The following is a 20,699-nucleotide window of genomic DNA, read 5'->3' as shown; positions in this document are numbered from 1 at the left end:
TGAATTGTGAAATAAACATACGAAGCGCCGACCAATCACGTAGTTCGTAGTTGCTTGTGTCATGTTTCGCAGAGGTATCTTTGCGCTCCTCCGCATTGTAAACAATGTGTCAAAATTAATAATTAGGGATTAATTATCTTATCTTAATGATAGTGAAGTGATAATTAATTGATAATAATGATAGCAAACGGACAGATAGTGGGTGACGGCTCCTGGAACCTCCGGGTTTTAGTCACCGATTTGCAAGCGGAGCGCCAACTCCGAGTAAAGAGCGACTTGCACATCGGAGGAGTTATGTTGAGGCTCGTCGAGGACTTGGGTCAGTATGTGAAGAATTCATTTCTTTTACAGTTAGTGCACCTGTTGCAAATAGTTGCTGGAATGCGGTTTTGTGGATTGCGCTGATGGTTTATTAATAAATACCCCACGTCTGTGCACTTGGCGCTTGAAAAAACCATCGGCCTTGGCCAATTTATTCAAAAGTGCAAAATGCGATTAATTTCCTCGAAAATTTATTGGGGAAATAACTCATAACCTCTAAAGGAAATGTAAAACGATCCAGTAGGCTGCTTGTTTAGGCGATCTGATTGGCGGACGCTGTGTGACGTATGAATTATTGTTTTGAGCCAGATGGTTGTTTCCATAAAAGAGTTTACATAATAATTTTACGGATTTTGGGTTTTTGTTCAACAGAAATATTACCCAGTACCCAGTGTTTTTAGTACTTTTCTTATTTGGATTTCATTCTGTAATTACTGTCCTTTAAAGATTAAAAAAAACCTTTTTTTTTATTTATAAAGTTTACTATGTAACATTGCACTAGTATGTTCTATGAAATCATTTTTAATGTGTATAATTTCTTAAAATTCTTGCAATTGCAGTTTAAAATTTATGATTTAATTAACATTCTTGACAATTCGTTTATTTTTTATTGTTTGTGTACTTTTTACACTAATCAGCAATAAAAAAGAAACGGGAAAATATTTGGGGTAAATATCTAAAAATCTGAGATTTTTATTTTATTTTTGCCGTATTATTGTTTTCCCTGTAAGACTCTTTTTTTTAACTTATATGTATTAAGAAAAGTTTCAAAAAATATTTTCGAGGATGTTATGCATAGACTTTACAATATTCTTTCTACCTGAGCAACGGAATTTTGAAAATTTGCATGACAATAGGTGGGATTTCCGTCTTCAGGTGTATTATCTGTCATATTTAACACTTGGTATTATTAAAAAAATGTGTATTTTTAATGTTTATTTGTAATCATCTATAAGCTTAAAGAATAAATCGCGGTTTCATATACTTAAACAAAGTTTCAAATAATTACAGCTTTTTAAAAACACAGCAGATTTGACATGTTTTTAAGATTATGTGTGACAGTAACTTAGGTAACAAGGAAAGTCCATTTATTGTGAAAAAATATTGCGTTTTTTATGTGAGAACAATATTAATTACATATCACAATTGAAAACCCATTCTGCACATCTGTTTTTCATACTGAATAAAGGGCTTTGTGTAGTTTTATATAAAGTTTGTTGCAAATCTATCAAACAAACAAACTGAAAGCAGGTAGTGTTGTATTCTTTTAAATTTTGTTTTCTTAAGTAACTAATTTAATACCTATTCCACAAATAGAAAGTTATATTATTTTTATGAATATGACTGGTTTTTCGTTGTTATTCTTCATATCACAAATTTTCTAAGCATTTTCTAACATTACACAAATTAAAATTTTATTAAATGCTTTAAATATCCAATCTGTGTTTCCGTTCTAGCTTGACATAGGTATTCTGTAAATAAGTCCTATACCTCCATATTTTAAATACAATCTAAAATAAGATTAAAAATTTTGCACACAGTGTGTTTCACGATTTTTATCAAAACGAATTATTATTAAAAGATACAAAGAGGATTTTCAAATTAAAATACCAATTTTGTGCATCAGTAAGTACATTTTCTATTATATGTGCACCCACATATTACCTACGGTTTTAGAATGACGTCAGACTTCTTAAAAGATGTAGATTTGGTCAAGGCACTCGTCATAAATTAACACTCTCCGACCCTCCTTTCAATATATCGTAAATAAAAATATTTTAAAAATTCAATCCCACGTAATACAACAACAAATTGCGAAATTTGTGCCGGTTAGTTTACTTTCATTGCTGGTGACAAATGGATTTTTACGTCAATAATTTCTTGCCATTTCGGCGCCACCATTTTATCCTTTTAAAGTAATATTTCAGGACTTTCACCGTGATTCAAAGAGAATTTTCCCTTGAATCGATACAGAAATGTCGCCAAACCTTTAAAAGATCTTGCAAATAAAATGTAACGTCCGCCGGAATTTCCATTATCATATCACTGTTTATTTATAAAATAAACAAATTGGCTTTTTGAAGATGTGTTGAAATTTTGTCCGGCGTTACCCGTTACCGTAAATGGTTGGTTCTGGTTGGAGAGAGTGCGGATAGCAAGGTCGTACGGTTGCCTAGGCTATCTTGATTGACCATGACATCGTCCTAGCTAAATAAAAGAATTCACCCTGCTTCACCTGAAAGACAGGTCATGGTGACATCACAATCTGCAACTGCCAGGAGTGCCGCTCCTGAATCGAAATTGTTTTTTTTACACTGAATCAGTATTAATTTCACCGTTTGATATTGCTCTGTTTTCGAAGGTGCAGCAAACCTGTTCTAGTGCATTCATTCAAGGAAAACTGTCCACTGACAGGAATAAAAGAATGGCGAATTTTGCATGTTACGTAATCGTTAGGTGTGTGACACCCAGCCCATAAAAGGAAAAATAACAAGAATTTTTAAGTAAACAATTGTCGTTATTGCTGTTAAATGAATTGAGGCTGAATTATTTAGTATGATTGGGAATTTGTTTATTATTTATCTTGGTTGGTAAACATTTAAAAATCAAATGATACGTCGTCGTCAATTCGTAACATTTAAAGCAATGATCATGTTCACTTTAATTGGGGATTTATTAGAGCAAACGAAATATGCTCCTAATTATGTAATATAAGACATCAAAGCAGAGAAATTTATCAGAAAGATCAAAAACATTCTAAAAATGTATCTACTTCAGAAGCAAACCGAAGAAAAACCAAACAACTATAAATATTGTGTATTTTGTCTTTTGATTTTATTATTATGAATAGAAGGTAAAGTCAATTTTTTCTTTAAAAGAAAACTAACAAGTCAAAATTTTGGTAAAAAAATTGGTAGCAGCTTGTTTCCGTAACCACAAATTTTGTTGCTCTTTGGGGTTGTCCCTAGAAATTTTATTAAAAAATTATGGTTATGTTTTCACATTGAGATGTCAAAATTTTGAGTTTTATGAATCCTGTGTGCCTATTTGCTCTTTGAAAGCGCTAATTGAATACCTAAGGACAGACATCATTACCTAAGATCTAAAGACAAAATTCAGTGCTAATAATTTTGATAGAAACACACCGAAAGTAAGTATGTACAATGTTTTGGACAAAAATGAGGTTCTTGCTACAAAAACTTTGAAGAAAAAGGATGTATATACAGAAAAATGTTATTTAGCAAAAGATGTCGAGCGATCAAGATAATTTGTAATGGAGTCATCATTGGATTCGAAAACGTTTGTCTGTAAAATGTCAAGTAAAATGACAAGTCGAAAAGTAAAATGGCATGATCCAAAAGGTGATGATTATAATAACTAAATATATAATTTATCTTCAAAAAAGAACGGTCCTACTCGTATTATACGTCGACAACTAATTCCAGCCTATTTTGCCGTTTTACCTTTCGACTTGTCATTTCATTTGATGTTTTACGTGCAGTTAATTCAAAAACAGACATAAAAGCGCAAATTGATTTTTTTATAATGTAATTTGGTCTGTTAATAAATGACGTTGTCTTTGTCACAAATCACAATTTCATAATTTTCAGGCATCTTAACTTCTATCAAGTTTTACCATGTTTTTCCATTTTGTTTTTAACACTGACTATGATACTGCATTGGCAAGACCACCAAATACGACATTTCTGTTGATAGTTTTTGGGAAGAACCTTTTTTCACACTATGTAAAATCTCTGAAAAATTTTGTTTTTGACAATTTGCGTTTTTTTGCACTCAAGTGTACTATACGGTGAATCAAATGATAAATCTGTTATAATATTACAAAAAATGTACTTTTTGGCAATTCAATGTCTTTGTTTTTGGTTTAGTTTTATGGTTTAAGATTTTCTCAATTTTCTCAGAGTTTATAAATAAGCCTTTATTTTTTCTTTTTGCTTCTTTTTTTTTTGACGTTTCATTTTGATGACTTTATGCTTAAATTAAAAATACCTAACTAAATACAGTGCGATCAAAAAGTCTTTCTAACACATAATCATAGAAATTTAAAACGATTGTCTGCAGAAGATAAAATGTCCCAATGACAAATCGACTCCTCCACCAAAACTATAGTAACTCATAAAAATTGGTTTTTGAGTTACAATGGCTCATGTAGGGCCCAAAATACAAAAACAATGAGAAAAATTTTCTTTGAAAAAACAATTATTTACCAAAATTTAGACCCTCAGCAATTTTCAATAATATTAAACAGTTTCTTGATTTTTTATTAACAATCAAAGATTCAATGCAATTTTTCTCAAAACTGTAATTTTTGAGTTACTATAGTTTTGGGAGAGTCGAAATGGGAAATGTCAAAATAATTTTTATGTAAATAAATGTATGAATAAATACCAACAACAATTTCATTTTAGGTTGTTTTAATGTTTCATAGAATAATTCAATTTTCTTACATCAATATTTTAATTTTTATAAAACAATTTTTTGACATCTCGCTAACATTCTTCCTCAACTAGTTACGCCTACTTGATAGAAAATCTTTTTGAACGCACTGTATTTTGTTTTTGGATTATGTTTAACGGTTTAACTTCTTACTACCTACTAAACTCGACGTGCTATTGTTAGTTTAATTTCAATGTTTGTACAATCTAAATTTTCATAAGGAAAGAGAAAAAAAAAACAATATTTGTACTGAGATTTGAACTATCTACAGGACATTGCGAATGTTTTATTTAAATTTCAAAATCTTAAAGCAAATATTTATGCGTTTTTATGTTCTCAGTTTTTCTATGACCATGAGTGTATTGTTTGTAGTACAGTAGAGGCTCGCTAATATGGACTTGATGGGACCGGACCCTATTTAGTTTAAACGAATGTCTGGATTCAACGGAATGAGCTTTAAAATGTCTCTAAAAGGAATTTTAGACGAGTAAAAATATTAAAATAATTTTTTTCGTCATATTTATGTTTGTAAGCGAAACGACAAACAACTTTCCGGAAAACAGGTTGTTACCTACAGTGGCTAGTTTTTTAAGCTCGGTTTTAATTCTTCTTGTAGGTAAGTGTGTTCAATAGTTTAAAATGAAAATATTGCAAATTGTCGCTGAGTCTCAGCATGACTAAAAGTGAAACATTGCGGTTCTAACGGCACAAACAGTGCCGTCTCTGTTCTGGGTTATTTGCATGTTGTGCAAGAATCGGTGGATTATTATGTCACTCCATTTATGGGCAATACATGTGGCTTTCTAGTCGCCTACATATCAGTGAATGCCACAGGATTTTGCCCCCTTTAACAGTTACTTTGCTTCAGATGAATTAAGATTTCCTGAGTTGAATTAAACACATTGGAGATGATATTAGTGCTTGTGCATCGATAATTTAAGATGACTTAATTGTTGACTCAGTAATTGTGCCGCGGGGGAAGGATTGTTTTGCGAGGTCATCTGCCAATTGTATCTGATAAGGCTTTAATGGAAGGCGATGCAATACGATGGGATGCTTTTCATTATTTTATTTATTAGAGTCGTGATATTTCGCGAAGAAAAATTGCCAGCAATCGCGAAAATAATCCAACGTCGTGACTTTTAGGTATTCTAAATAATCAAGGATATGCTCCATAAATTTCTGTGGTTGTTTGAGGTGGGGTTCGTCGAACTTGTGCACTGTGAGAAATGCACTGCAGAAGCACGTGTCGACGCTGGAATAATTGGTTTAATGCTGGTTTCTCTCCGAATAATAACATTAAATTGATTTTGATTTGTTTATTGACGTGAAAGAATTTTTATTATATTGCTACTGGGATATCGATCGAATAGATTAAATCAAGATAATCTTGCTAATGGTGATTTATAATCGAATAGTGCCACAAGAACTTATCCACAATTTGTGCCAGTTGTATGTGTGACTACCACCAAATAAATTTTTGATAATGATGACGATATAACGGAAGAATTATTTATTCTGATATCAGCTTTTCCTCGAAATGGTGGAACATAAGGTTAAAACTCAGAACAAAAATGGATTCATTAGTAGTCATATAAATGACGATCTCAATATAAAATGTGTGCTAATTTAACTTCAGCTCTATTATTATTATTCAGCGCATCACTATTGGCGATGTACAATTTATGCATATGCAAACTACGAGTATACAGGGTGTCAGAACTCGTGCCTCAGAAAAATTTCAAATAAGATAAGATACCAGGAACATGGAAAAAATGTTTGAAAAATTCTGTCAAAATATTTTGATATTTGACATTTTTATGTCTATTTAATAATACTCTCGATCTTGTATATGTTTTTTATAATTGTTTAGTAAAGGTACAAAAATTTGCCAAATTAAATACTCACTTTAGAATGTTTTTTCATCGGTTTTACGTGCATATTATTAGACAATAATTCATAGACACTGTGTCATACAATGGCATAGGTCATTTGTATGTCTATTCTGGAGACTATAAAGATTGTACGTGACCAAAACAAATGTTAAATTGTAAAAATGCCTGACGGTACAGTATCTATTTATATACTTACAATATTAACATATTTTCCATATTTTATGATGTTTTGTTTATTAGTAACTTTTTATCTAAACAGGATTCAATCCACGTCGAAACATGTTTCTTGGTACCTACGAGTACGTTGCCATTAGAACTCAAAAACAAAACAAAAATTAATTTTTTTTAAACTATAACTTTGCATAGCACTTTATTTTTTACCTTTTATTATTTTATGAAAGTAAATAAAATTTACCATGATTTTAGGCTTGGTTTCATACGTTTTATGCACCCTGTATTAATATACAATATTTCTAAGTTCGAGTATGCTTTAGATATTTTGCTGAAATTTCATATTAAATAATTTTCATCGAATTTTTGCCATTATTGTTAAAATGTGTTATGGGATCAATTTTATTTATCTATCCACCTGCAACACCTTCCGATCAAGTATTTAACAGTTTGGCAACGATGAAATCATCAAAAGAAATACTTTTCATTGAGATAGCCATCAACACTCGCTTTATAAAAACAGATGGCGTCAACGCTCATTACAATCATTTAATTTTAGCACAAATCATAAACAAGCCCACATTTTACCAAATTCTAATCTTAAATTGGAACGTACAACAAACCAGACCTTAAAATATATTTTTCATTAGCTATCTGGGTCAGAGCGAACGATCCGCCTACATAAAATCGCAATAGAAACTAATTGACCCGCCAAAAAGGAATACAATGCTTCTTTCTCATCTTTCCCAATTTCTTCCAGTTTGACACACGTGACTTTAATAATAATAATAATAATACCGGGAGGAGCATCGGTTACGCGCAGAAAAGAAATCCCCACTTCTAATTAAATAAAATTGTGAATTTTTTCACACTTACCTGGGCATTAGTAAGGTACATTCTCTAATTTTTTGGTAATTTTTCATTTACAAACAAAGCCAAAAAAAATAAAAAGTAATTTTCTCCCAAAAAGTTTAATTCTAATTTTTATACTGACCTACGCAGATTCACTTCCTACAATTGTTTACAAAATCAGAGAAAAAAAATTCCAATTAGATTTTGAATAAAACGCAATTTCCCATCTTAACTACTTGTGGCATCGTAAATTTAGGTGACAATGGGGAACTGCAATTCGGGTAAGATTCCAAGGTTTACAACAAAAAGACCATTTAAAGCGGTCGGCTACCAGTAAATGATTCTTTTGTTGGTAAATTATACCATTTTGTCATAAATCACGGGTCTGGCTTGTGTTTAAATAAAAAAAGCGATTATTTAGTTAACCAAGTCAAAATTTGAAATTGTGATATCAAAGTTTGATGCGCTGACAGGTACAGATTCATTTAGTGTAAAAACTTTATAGGTAAATTAACGGAAAGTATTCATAAAACACACAAAACTGTTACGGACTCATTTATTATCCAAAAAAATTAGAAAAATGCTCAAATTATACCCTATCAATAATTAGTTAGGTATATGAAATATCGCCAGTTTTAATTAATTTGAAGTCGCGATTTATCAAGTGCGCGTAACCGATGCCCCACCCGGTATAATTTGACAGCATTAAAGGTAAAAGATCTTGTAAACAAACTAATTCGGAAACGAGGCATAGACAGAACATCAGTTGACGTAAGTTAACGTTATGAAAATTATACCTATACAGGGTGCGCCAGAACTCGCGCCCCAGAAAAAAAATTCAAGTAAGATAAGATACCAGGAACATGGATAATAGCCTGTAACAAAAAAATTAGAAAATCATTTTCCCAACAGAAATAAATAGAGTCAAAGTGCAAAACTGTCATGACTTCGAAATTTTTATAGATAAAATTTTTTTAACATTTTTTCCATGTTCTTGGTATCTTACTTTATATGGCATTTTTCTCTGGGGCGCGAGTTCTGACGCACTCTGTATACTAGCTTATCACAAAGGTAGGGAGAAGTGGTTTTAAGAACAACGTGAACATTAACAAGTAACTGATATTTGGATAACAAATCGAGATTCAACCATTGCAACTCATTTGGCTTAGGGGATACGGGATCATATTTACTTTGGTGGTAATGCAGCAATTTGTCGGCAATTGTCGGCTCTGGTGGTTAGTTGATATTGACACGGATCTGTGTTTTTTTTTTGACTTGGGTCGGAAATAGAAATAAAACAGACCGGACACATCTGTTTTAAATAAACGTCACACAGTGAATAAGTTGATGTTTTGAATTTAGTTGAAGTATGCAATCGACTGGCGGCGAAAGTTGGGAAATTGTCGAAGATTATGGTTCAGAAGAGGAAGTTATGTCTTGTATTTTAATTGCTTGTTCTAAGTAATAAAACCAATACAGGCCAAAGTCTATTTCACCGCAATAAAAGTATCTACAAACAACGTAGTTGGAGTGATCAAAAGCTTAAATTAATTTTTTTCCACCAGTTTGATTGGTGAATTTTTTCTTCTATTTGGGGATCAACTGTTATAATTATTTATGTGTGTACCTACAGCAGACAAATTTAATACCCATTCCCCACTCTCATTGAAATTATTTCACAATAATATTTTTAGAACATTTCTTTTTAAAATATACATGGTGTGTCAGAACTCGCGCCCCAGAGAAAAATTTCAAGTAAGATAAGACACCAGGAACATGGAAAACATTTTTAACATTTTATTTTTGACATTTGACATTTTTTATGTCTATTTAATGATACCGATGAACTTGTATATTTTTTTTTATAATTACATATTTATTAAACAAAAATTTTGCAAATAAAAACCACAGAGTTACAATTTAGGATACAGTCTTGTTTCCTCTTTTAATAGCCTGTAGCAAAAAAACTTGGAAAATTGGAAAATTATTTTTCCAATAGAAATAAATAGTCAAAGTGCAAAATTTTAACTCTCGTAACTTCGAAATTTTTATAGATAGAATTTTTTTAACATTTTTACCATGTTTCTGGTATTTTACCTTACATGACATTATTCTCTGGGAAGCGAGTTGTGGCGAACCTGTATAGGAAAGTAAATACAAACTCATTTGACTAAGCTAATCCAGACTACAAAGTTACATCGACTACGTAAAAAAATCATAATAAAAATTTAAGCGTACAATTTTATTGAGATCTTGAAATCTACTTCTTCTTTGTATGTTTATACAGCAATAATATTTAATAATGCAACTTTAGTCGTAGTCCTAATTAGTCATAGGACCTAATTAAACTAAACATGTTCAATAAAATTAAAATGTTCTTTTTAACTAAATACAAAATTTCATTAGTTACATTAGCTAACACGATATGATAATAATTTTTACAACTTTGCGTGTTTGTATAACCTTGTTTATGACATTTAGATGTGTATTTTTACATCTTTATCAACCATTTGGAACTTATCAATATAGGAAAACCGTGGGTTAGGAAAAAGAGCAGCTGAAAAGTTATTTAGCTCCCCAACCACCCGCATATTGCCAACCCACTAAAACATCTGCATATAATAGTGCGTGTGTACGTTATAGAACGCCCATTGTGCCTTTTCGCAAGTAAAGTATTGAAGTAAACCGTATAAAAGCGACGACGTATTTATTGTTGCATGATGCAAATACATTGTATGGTTCGTCAAAAGAATGCGATTGTAGTTAAGTGCATCCGGTAGCCTTTACAAATCAATCTTTTATTTTGCGTTCGAACACTAATTAGCTAGCGTAAAAATAGACAGGTAAAGGTAACTTCCGTCAGCTCGAACAGTCATAAAATTTATAAATAAGATGACACATGAGCGGTTATTTTTACAATTCACAAATCGGCACAATGATGAAAAGTTTCTAGAACGTAGGAAGTTGAGGTTGGCATGGTTAAATAATCGACTTTTGGGTATCTACCGGATATCCGTGTAGTAGGTACACTTCATTATCTGATTCATTTTGTGACGCCACAAGAAGCTTCAAAGTTTAGAGTATCTCTGTACTCTGTAATTTTTTTGCGCCGTTTTTGGCTTATTCAAATGCGTTATTTTCATTTGAATGACGATCTCAATTTGAATTAAAAATTGGTCTGTTCAAAATTCCATTGAAAACTGACCTAATATAGAACCACTGCATACATAACGAACGCTTGAAGAAATTGCCGCGTTGATGATCTTAACAAGGCATCGTTTGTGTTTGTTTATGTATTTTTCTTGATACTAGGCAAGGTGTGGTAGTTTACGGACCGGTGTTTATTTAATTTTCCGGTTCTTCTGGACTTGGGACTTTTAAAGAGACGTAAAAGCTCTCATTGTTTGGATTTTAAGATAAATAAAATGTAAAAGAAGGTCTGTTTTCTAAATTATATTTTACAGTGTTATTAGAGAGATGTGTTTTTAAAATACGATACAGAAGCTAATAAAACGGAAATGAACTCTTTGAGAAACACATTAAATAAAAAAGACCCGAATAAAATACTTAGTAACTGTGTACCTTATTTTGGCATTGATCAGAAGAGAGCATTTTGAATTATAAATTAGAATAGATTTTTTTGATGAAGAGAGTTCGGCCAAATAATTATACAAACATACATATTTCGAAACACTAAAATACAGCCGACAAATACATAATAATTTCAAGGTAGCTGGTGTTTACGTTTGTCTAAGAATAAATTGGACTTATACTCGTAAGTAGGAATCGAAAAACATTTATTTTTGATGATTATGTTTTTAAAATTTAGAAAAATAAATAGTCACTCATAAAAGGTATAACTTTATTCGTATTTTATCATAGAGCTGTGTTTAGGTAACATTAACCAATTTGTTGTATTTTATTATTAATAATAAAAAAGCAAAGTAATATCTGTATAAAAAAAAATTGAAAATAGGTCACCATCACATACAAGTTTAGCGACAATCCACAAATTTATAATCTCGCCCCCTTCTTAATCTCGCTTCCAGCATCTTCTTTCCCATTCACGACACGCTCAAGCATAATAAATAATAAAAACGGTGGCATCATATTAATTCTTGTGACATCAAAATCACTCCTACGTAATTTCTAGATCTAATGAATTTAATTCAAGGTCAGTCCAGATTCCAGTTGGTTTTCTTCCAAGTTGTCTTTAGTTCGTTTTATATTTAAGCGATCGAAAGTGGAACATGCTGCTGTCATAAACGAAATGGATTGATCGCCTCGTTATTTACACCCGACTTTTATTTAATTGACCTATAAAATAGTGAACAAAACGTATGCTCGATTTTACAAGAAATAGGTCAGACTTGTTATAAAACAACGCGATTCTGTGTATTTTATGACTTATTAAAATTTTCTTAAACTAAACCATGAAGAAAAATTATTATTTTTGTGTACTACCTGAAAAGTTATTTGTCTCAAATCTAAAATTAAAACTTGTGCGTCAGCCAATTGCCAGTTTCTTGGAGACAGAATTATCAAACAACAATAGAAATAATCTTAAAATCTTATACCTATCTCTAATTGTTGTTGATATTAACTTTTGATAGCATAATGTGTTGTTTCTTTACAGAAATCTCAATGGACTGGTCAGACCATGCCCTGTGGTGGCCTAGTAAAAACATTTGGTTGGCCCGAACACGATCCACCCTCGACCAATACGGCGTCCAAGCCGATGCCCTTTTACATTTTACTCCCATGCACAAGAATTTACGGGTACAACTACCTGACTTGCGTTACTTGGACATGAAAGTGGATTTTTCTGTAAAAACTTTTTCGGCAGTTATTCACTTGTGTAAAGACCTGGGTATTAGGCATCCGGAAGAATTGTCGTTGTGTAAACCACTCGAACCTTGCCATTTAAAATACAATTACAACTCGATGCCAAAGAAGAAAGTTGAAAGTGTTGCGAAAAACGGCCACCCCAACCTTCCCCCAGACACGAACACGTTCATCGCGAATAGCAGTCCAGATGGTAGCACCGGGAGTTTGGACAAGACTGGGTTCATGTGTGCTCCGGTCACACCCTCGAAACTTCCGCCGTCGTCAACACCGGTCAGCACTCCTGTTGGAAATGTAATTGTTTTGCGAATGGTTTTAACTAACCATTTAACTTTCCCGAACTTGCATTGGCACATATTTGTTTTATTCATCTTTTCAAAAAAAAAGACGGGTTTAAAGTAAAGAGAATGAATTAAAAACGTAGGGGCGGATTTAAATTATTGAAGACCCCTAATACTCATATTTAAAAACACATATTAATGTGCTCATTACAATAACGTTTGTTTTGTCTAAAGTAAACAAGCTATAATACAGCAAAAATTATGGGCTTTACGTCTGTAGTTTCGAAAGATTTTAATCATCACTGTTTATTACAATCACGGCTTCCTTGATTAATGAAGGAAGTTTCCCTTCACCCGGCTAGTCGCATTCATTAGTTCCGTGCCTTTTTTTTGGTTTCGAGAGGGAGCCACATTAAGGTACAAGATTTTGACAGTTAATAAGGTTATGTGCTGTCACACTCCTGTCAGTGGAAAGCAAAAAGGCGTTAGTACATTTATAAAAACGTAATTTGGCCACATTTCGCTTGTGTATAATGCCATTAGGAATTAAATACGCACGTCACAATCTCACACTAATGATTTTTTCGAAAAGTAAACAATTTCCTGATATGTGGCTATTTGGTAAACTAGAGTAATGTGTATTGTGCCGTATTAAATCCCTGACAATTATAAGTGACTAAACCTGCAAGAGTGCAACAGCTTGTTAGAATACAGTGCACAACCAATACGTTCAAGGTCTTTTAGGCCCGTAGGGGGGTTATAAGATAAAGAAGTAAACGCATTTTGTACAAATTTGAAAATGTAATTTACTGTCAAAATTTTTAGTTTTTTTGAATAAATATAACTTTTTTTCCTAGTACTTTGTGTGTAGAGATTGCAAAAATTTGCCAACGATAATGCCGCAGACACTGCGATGTTCCTCGCAGGAGAATATGGGATTTTCATTTAAATATGTAACAATTATTGTTTTCAAAATGTAGTCTACATCTTGCGTAGGCACACTGGGTATTATTTCCAAAATCACTCCTATGACAATGAATTAAGGCCCGTCCGGAGCAAACTTGGCCTTCAGAATTTTACAACACTGGTTCAGCTGTCAAGCTGGGATCGGTAGCAGTCATAAACGACAATCTAGTGGAAGAACATAATTTACAACACCCAAATTGCCGCACGCTGGTTATCTGTATGATTTCGAAACTTTGCTGAGACGGTTTTGTTGTGGTGCTTTCAGGTATAAATTCGCCCAAATTTTTATTAGCATTGTTGTAATATTGCTGCCCGATTTTAGATTGCGAATTATTTAATTTTGGATTACCTCTTGAAGTTATCGACTTGGATAACAACAATCTATATTTCGCTAGTTGTAAAAGTTCAAAAAAGCGCCGCAATCCACTTTTGTTTTTGACTTTGAAATTTTATTTTTTTTTTAAACCATTTTCTTGTCGGGCTCGCAAAAAATTTTATACTTTTTAATGTTTTATTAGGATTCTTTTAATATTATCGTAGATAATTGCCAATTTAGTTTACTTATAAGGAGGTTATATCATCTTGGTGATAAATAATAACAAATAAATAAAAATCAAAGGAAATAATTTTTTATTTAGTAAAAATTCTTATTAATTATCTTATTCAATTGAATTTCCCTTAGTGGCATACTTCTGGACGCTCTTGGATCAATTATTTCCGGAAGTAGTGCCCTCATGTAAAATTTCTCCAACTTCGACTCCATTTTTTGAGAGTAGAAACAGACCAAAAATTATTGAAATGGATTATTTGAAATGAAATGAATAATTATTCTGTAGTCTGTATGTATGAGAATTATGAATTATAAATTATAAAACATTTATTTAACTTGCAATTGTAGTGAAATTATAATTTTCATTTAGGCGAAAGGTATTGATTGTAAAGCAATTTTAAAAATCTCTAAAATTTTCTTTTACAAATTCAAGACATCTGTGTCATCAGCTTGTCGGCGGGTGTGGTTGTAAATTTGGGTCTAATTGTTTGCGGTTAGTTTTTATGTGGGGGTTGTAAATAATCTTGTGCTCACTCGATTTTCGATTCCAAATCGTCCTACCTCTGTAGAGGTGTTATTTATAAATATTTTTTTACCAGACTTGAAATTATCACCTTAATATACAACAATCTACATTTTGACTGTTTTAAAAGTTCGGTAAAACGTCTTAAAATGTATTTTTTTAAAATGCGCACTTTTGTTCAAACTTTCTCTACCTATATTTCAATTTGTAGATAACCTATCGCAATTCTAAAACAGTCAAAATGTAGAAAAAAAAATTCTCTTTCACATGATACCAAATTCATAAAAATATCTTTAGTAGTTTTTGAAATACAGAGGTAGACATTTACATTAGAACTCCCATAAGAGATTTTGCTCCGGCCGCCTCTTAACGCAATAAACTTTTCAGATGAATATTTGAGCTTTCCTCTGTCTTGATTATAAATTAATTCCAAGAGGGGACTTGTTTTTGACTCAAAATAATTGGTTAAGGGTACTAGACAAGCAGTACATTTTACAGTCTCCTCAACTTTTCTTAACAAATATCCACAGAGAAATCCAATTTCTAACTTAAATTTCAAATAATTACGACGTTTGGCGCGTGATTTTGGTAACTATGGTAACAAGAAAAGTTTTCGGAAGAAATTAACAGATGGCGATACATTAGAGTACGCTGTTAGAACCACTTTTTTTTTTTAATGCGACCAGCCGGGTGAAGGGAAACTTCCTTCATTAATCAAGGAAGCCGTGATTACAATGTTTCTAAATGCATAATGTTTCATCTAAAAATTTTTAAATGGAATATGTATACTCGTTTTCATATTAATGTGCATCGAAGTAGTCGTTGAAAGGGACTATTTTAAGGTGGCAACCATGCGAAAATTCAAACAATCCTAAACTCATTTTTCCCTAAAAATTATTTTTTCAAATAAATGTGTACCGAAAAATAGTTAAAATTAACAACGTAATCAACATAGCAAACATAAAGATTTTTGTCATTATTGATGTGATTAAATTTGTTTTGAATGACATTAATAACACTTTTTGTGTAAATCGGACTTTAAATTAAAGATTCATTTAGACTTCTACAACCTACTTGATGCACATAAATATGAAAAAGAGTATACCTATGTTAATTTAAGTTTCATGGTTTGTTTTATAATACTTAGTTTAATTTTGCTTATCTTGAAATAATTCTTTGTGCAAACAATTCGTATGAAATGTTTGACGCTTTATTTTATGAAAAGTTGACTTTTTTTTTATTTAGCACCGGAACGTTTCACCAATAAATTTTTCGTTCTGATTTAATTCTTTTATTTAAAATAATAATTTAGTTTACGTTTTCTATTAAAAAAAATAGGTATTGACATTGCTTTTTTGTGGTACTTATGTGTAAAATGAAAACCAAAAATTTTAATGATCATTATTCATTATCCATATGTGAATATTAAGAATAGATTTAGAATAGATTTTATACTTTTTCTTAAATATAATTTATTTTTTAACATCTCACGTGTTGTAAAACGAATTCACACTCAGTAGGTGTGTGTATTTGTGTTAAGATAATTTTATCTCTGTTTATTTATTTATTTTTTTCGTTTAGACAGGAACATGGGGACGTCAGGGATTCAATTCGGAGACTAATGGTTATTCGCCAAATTTGACAACAAGTATCAGTTCAGAACAATTGAATGGCAGTTACGACAGTTTTCTTGCCCAAACTCCACCTCCCCCAAGTCCTGAAGCTCGAAAACATATGATTAGGCCGAAATCACTTGTGGAGAAAGCGAGAATGAATGTAGCGTGAGTATTAGTGGGTTGATTATGTTATAGGCAACCAGATATTTGTTTGATTTAAATACAGTAAACCACTCAGTAAAATCATTAAAAATATCGTCAAATTTCTGGAAGCAATCAATTTTCCATCTTATTTGCCTGATGTAAAAGCCTTGATAACTTTTTTTTTTAGATGGTTGGATTCTTCTTTGTCAATTATGGAGCAAGGAGTCAGAGAATACGATACGTTATGTTTGAGGTTTAAGTTTTACGTGTTTTATGACCTAAATCCCAAATATGATGCAATTCGAATCAATCAAATATATGAGCAAGCTAGGTGGCAGTTGTTAAATGAAGAAATTGACTGCACTGAAGAAGAAATGTTGATGTTTGCTGCCTTACAGGTAAGATTTGTAATAATTTTCAATTAAGACATCCGAAACATTTCAAGTACTTAATTTTTTATTTTTAAATTTTAAGCAAGCACAACAACAAATAGACATTGAAACACACTTCAACACTGCATATTTTAGATAAAAAGATAAAAGTAATGGCTTTGACGGTACAATCTTCGTCGGTATCTAAAAACTTTACTAGTTATAAATTAAACGTATTTCTTTGTTAATACCAATGTCACATAACTTATTACTTTTTATAACCTTTTAGTCTAAGAGCCCGCCTTCGCCAGACCTTCGTCATTTTTTAAAAGTTAAAAATTTGTCATCCCATACTACTAACACAGGTAGAAACGATGGGCAAGTATGAAGTTTGGGTCATCGTGGCTTTTGGACATAACAAGTAGCAAAGAAGTAAAAAATATTAACTTAAAATTATCAAATAAAAAAGCGTAATTTCTTTATATTTTCTTCGGAATAATATTAGAAATCACCTTATCCATTGCCAGACACTTAATATTATTATATATTATAAAATTATTATTAATATTATAATTTATTAATATGAATTTTATACATGGTACTTGGATAACCATTAGAAGATGTTTTCTCAGTAGCCAGACAGCTTCGACAGTTCTAAGTGAACTGTCAAAACATCTTCTAATAGTTACCAAAGTAACATGTCTCAAATTCAGCTTTTACACTATAACGTAAGTACAGTTACAATTTATTAAAGTTTAAGGGTGTTTGACAAGGGGTTGCCACGATATTAAATGTGTGGCAATGGATTAGGTGATTTCTAATATTGTTCTGAAGAAAATATAAAAAAATTACACTTTTTATTTAATAAATTTAAGTTGGTATTTTTTACTTCTTTGCTACATGTTATCTCCCAAAGTCACGATGACTCAAACTTTATACTTGCCCATCGTTCCTTCCTGTGTTGGTAGTACTTTTATAAAATGACGAAAGTCTGGCTACCGCGGGCTCTTGCTCTATTTGTTTAGTCCCTTATTTCACGTCAAAAAAAACGTTGCTACTAAGTGTGTAATTTAATAAATTATTAAAATTTTGTTTCGTAAATGATCATTACCACACATAATTTAACACGTTGTAATGTTATATTTTTTTAGTTGCAAGTTAATTTACAAGCTAAACAACCCCAACCTTATTTGGATAATGGCAATTTGTCTTCCCCCGTTGAAGACGACATCGACGCGGCCTTAACCGACCTTCAAACAACTCTCGAGGGATCAACCATAAATTCCTACGCCAACGACATCACACAAGTGCCTGAATTAACCGACGAATTGCGATTTTTGAAGTAAGTTTAACAAATTGCAAATCGATTGGAACAGGACAAATCCACATTGTTATCCATTTAATTTTCATTCATGCTTAAATAACATCTTTTTAGCGAGTAAATATCAGAATTAAAAAAAATTGAAAATTGACGAATTTTTGATTGTATCACTCCAATTTAAATTTAAGAAAAGAACGATATCATATTTCAAGTTTCTTCATAGTTTTGCGGATTGTGATGAGTGTGGTATTGTTTCAGACCGAAAAGATTCACATTAAAAGCCTACAAAAGATACTGGTTCACATGCCGTGATCTGCATCTCTACCTGTACAAATTCAAAACAGAAATGATCCACAGACAAAACCCGATCCACGATATTAATTTGCGCGGTTGCGAGGTCACTCCAGATGTCAACATTAGTCAAAATAAATATGTAATCAAATTGGAGGTGCCGAGCGCCGAAGGCATGTCTGAAATGTACATAAGATGTAATGATGTAAGTTGATTTTACGAGTGGAGCAAGTACTTTAATTTTTTGTGGTACAGGAAAATCAGTACGCAAAATGGATGGCGTGTTGTCGATTAGCATCAAAAGGTCGGTCTCTCGCTGACAGCAGTTATGAATCGGAAAAACAGACGATTTTGGAATTCTTGCAAATGCAGAGGCCGGCTGATGAGCCAGCGATTAATCCCAGCAGTCTCGACCTCCAAACAGAAGATTACATCGCTCCGCGATTTTTAAAGAAATTTCGGGGGAAAGTAAGTTAACATAAACTCGTCTTGTAGGAGAATAATGGAATTTTCAATGCTCCGTTTCTAGAATCAGCGAATTTTGGAAGCACATGCCAATGTCAAAGATCTTCCGCTGATTGAAGCCAAAATGAACTACATCAAGGCGTGGCAGTCGCTTCCCGACTATGGTTTAACTCTCTTTGTTATCAAATTTATGGGAAGCAAAAAAGAAGAGTTGTTGGGAGTCGCCCCTACGCGTATTATGAAAATGGACATAACTACAGGGGATCACCTGAAGACGTGGAGGTACAATACCATGATCGCTTGGAATGTCAATTGGGAAGTAAAGCATATGATGATACAGTTCGAAGATGGCAATATAATGTTTAGTTGCTCGTCAGCTGATTGTAAAGTCGTTCACGAATTTATTGGCGGTTATATTTTCTTGTCGACCAGATCGAAAGATGCGAGTCAAACACTAAACGAAGAACTCTTCCACAAACTGACGGGTGGCTGGTCATAAGTAGTGCCTTACATATTAACGTGTCAATTATAACAAGAAATTTTGTTGTAGCAACTTTTAATCCGGTTATTTGTTTACTGATTAGCATTTATTCAGTATTTGCAACAATGAAATGTCTATGGTAAAGTTGTAGCCCGTTGAACCCTTCCAAATTATTGTTATTCAAATTTTATAAATATTTTTACAAATAATGTTGCAATATCTAATGACAGGTTGCACAGAAGCAGTTTTTGTTTTAATAACTTTACTAATTTTACTAGTCTCATGTCACATTTTAAGTGACCCATTAAAATCAGTTGTTCTGTTAGTTCTAGGACCTGTTCATCAACCCGAGTAGCAAAGTGCTTCATAATTTTAAATGTTATTGTTGCAATTTTACGCATATTCTGGATATTCAAAAATTATTTGTAATTTTTGTGAATAAAAAGAACAAATTACATCGAAAATCAAACAATTGTCCACTACAAAGAGATATTTAATAAGAGCTTCACATTTTATAGGTATTATCCCTTTTACATAATTTATTTCAATCAAAGTCAAGGACGGATCCAGTAGGTCCAAATAAAAAAGTTAACAAATTAAACACATCTCTACATTGAAAAATCGACGTTACGATCCTTTTTGTGGTAATTATTTTGCCACATTAAATTTTAGAGTGGACAGATGCCTATAATTATTAAGGTTCTAACCACTGGAGATACCGGGTGTTTGTAAATAATTATGATACAAAAGCGTTTTGGCAACAATGATTGATTAATTAACTTTATTCATTGTTGCCAATACACTTTTTTATTTTATATATTTCCAGTGTAAAATGTGGCATTTGAATATAAACATTATTTTATTTGTAACATACCCTTTGAATGTGCTATTTGTTAAAAACATACGTTATTAAAAAAAACTAAGTATAGGGTCTCGACAATTACATAATTGGATGCTGCAAAATGATTTTTTAACATCAAATTACAAATATTTTTACAACACTTTGCTAATTGGAAGACAACTTAAGAACGAAGGGGTTAAAAAACTGCTTTTTAAGACAGCCTGAATAAATAATATTGTATTTATAGATAAAGTGTTTACTAATTATTTTATTTAACTCTAAAAAATAAACATACACGTAAAACAAA

General features: G+C 31.9%; 1 protein-coding gene and 1 long non-coding RNA gene across 3 annotated transcripts; both read left to right on the top strand.

Moving 5' to 3' along the window:
* Window positions 1-35: 35 nt before the first annotated feature.
* LOC123010443 (unc-112-related protein-like) lies at window positions 36-20,699 on the top strand. 2 transcript variants are annotated; one of them, XM_044407338.1, is made up of 8 exons: window positions 36-319; window positions 12,334-12,815; window positions 16,444-16,643; window positions 16,810-17,020; window positions 18,145-18,335; window positions 18,573-18,810; window positions 18,861-19,073; window positions 19,135-20,699. In XM_044407338.1, exons 1-8 carry the CDS (start codon window positions 178-180, stop codon window positions 19,567-19,569), a joined length of 2,112 nt encoding a protein of 703 aa, XP_044263273.1. In that variant the 5' UTR covers window positions 36-177; the 3' UTR covers window positions 19,570-20,699. The 2 variants fall into 2 exon arrangements, with proteins under 2 accessions (XP_044263273.1, XP_044263272.1); XM_044407337.1 differs by having other exon boundaries at window positions 37-319; window positions 12,334-12,836.
* On the top strand, window positions 12,843-15,706 carry LOC123010457. The gene is made up of 3 exons (XR_006413103.1): window positions 12,843-13,595; window positions 13,649-13,828; window positions 15,250-15,706. It is a non-coding gene; the product is annotated as an uncharacterized LOC123010457 (long non-coding RNA).

The sequence above is a fragment of the Tribolium madens genome, unplaced genomic scaffold (assembly GCF_015345945.1).
Source record: "Tribolium madens isolate multiple individuals breed KSU strain unplaced genomic scaffold, Tmad_KSU_1.1 Scaffold_91;HRSCAF=231;Tcas5.2_LG7, whole genome shotgun sequence".
Lineage (NCBI taxonomy): Eukaryota > Metazoa > Arthropoda > Insecta > Coleoptera > Tenebrionidae > Tribolium > Tribolium madens.
The sequence above is the reverse complement of the archived record's forward strand: the minus strand, read 5'-3'. Positions and strand labels throughout refer to the sequence as shown.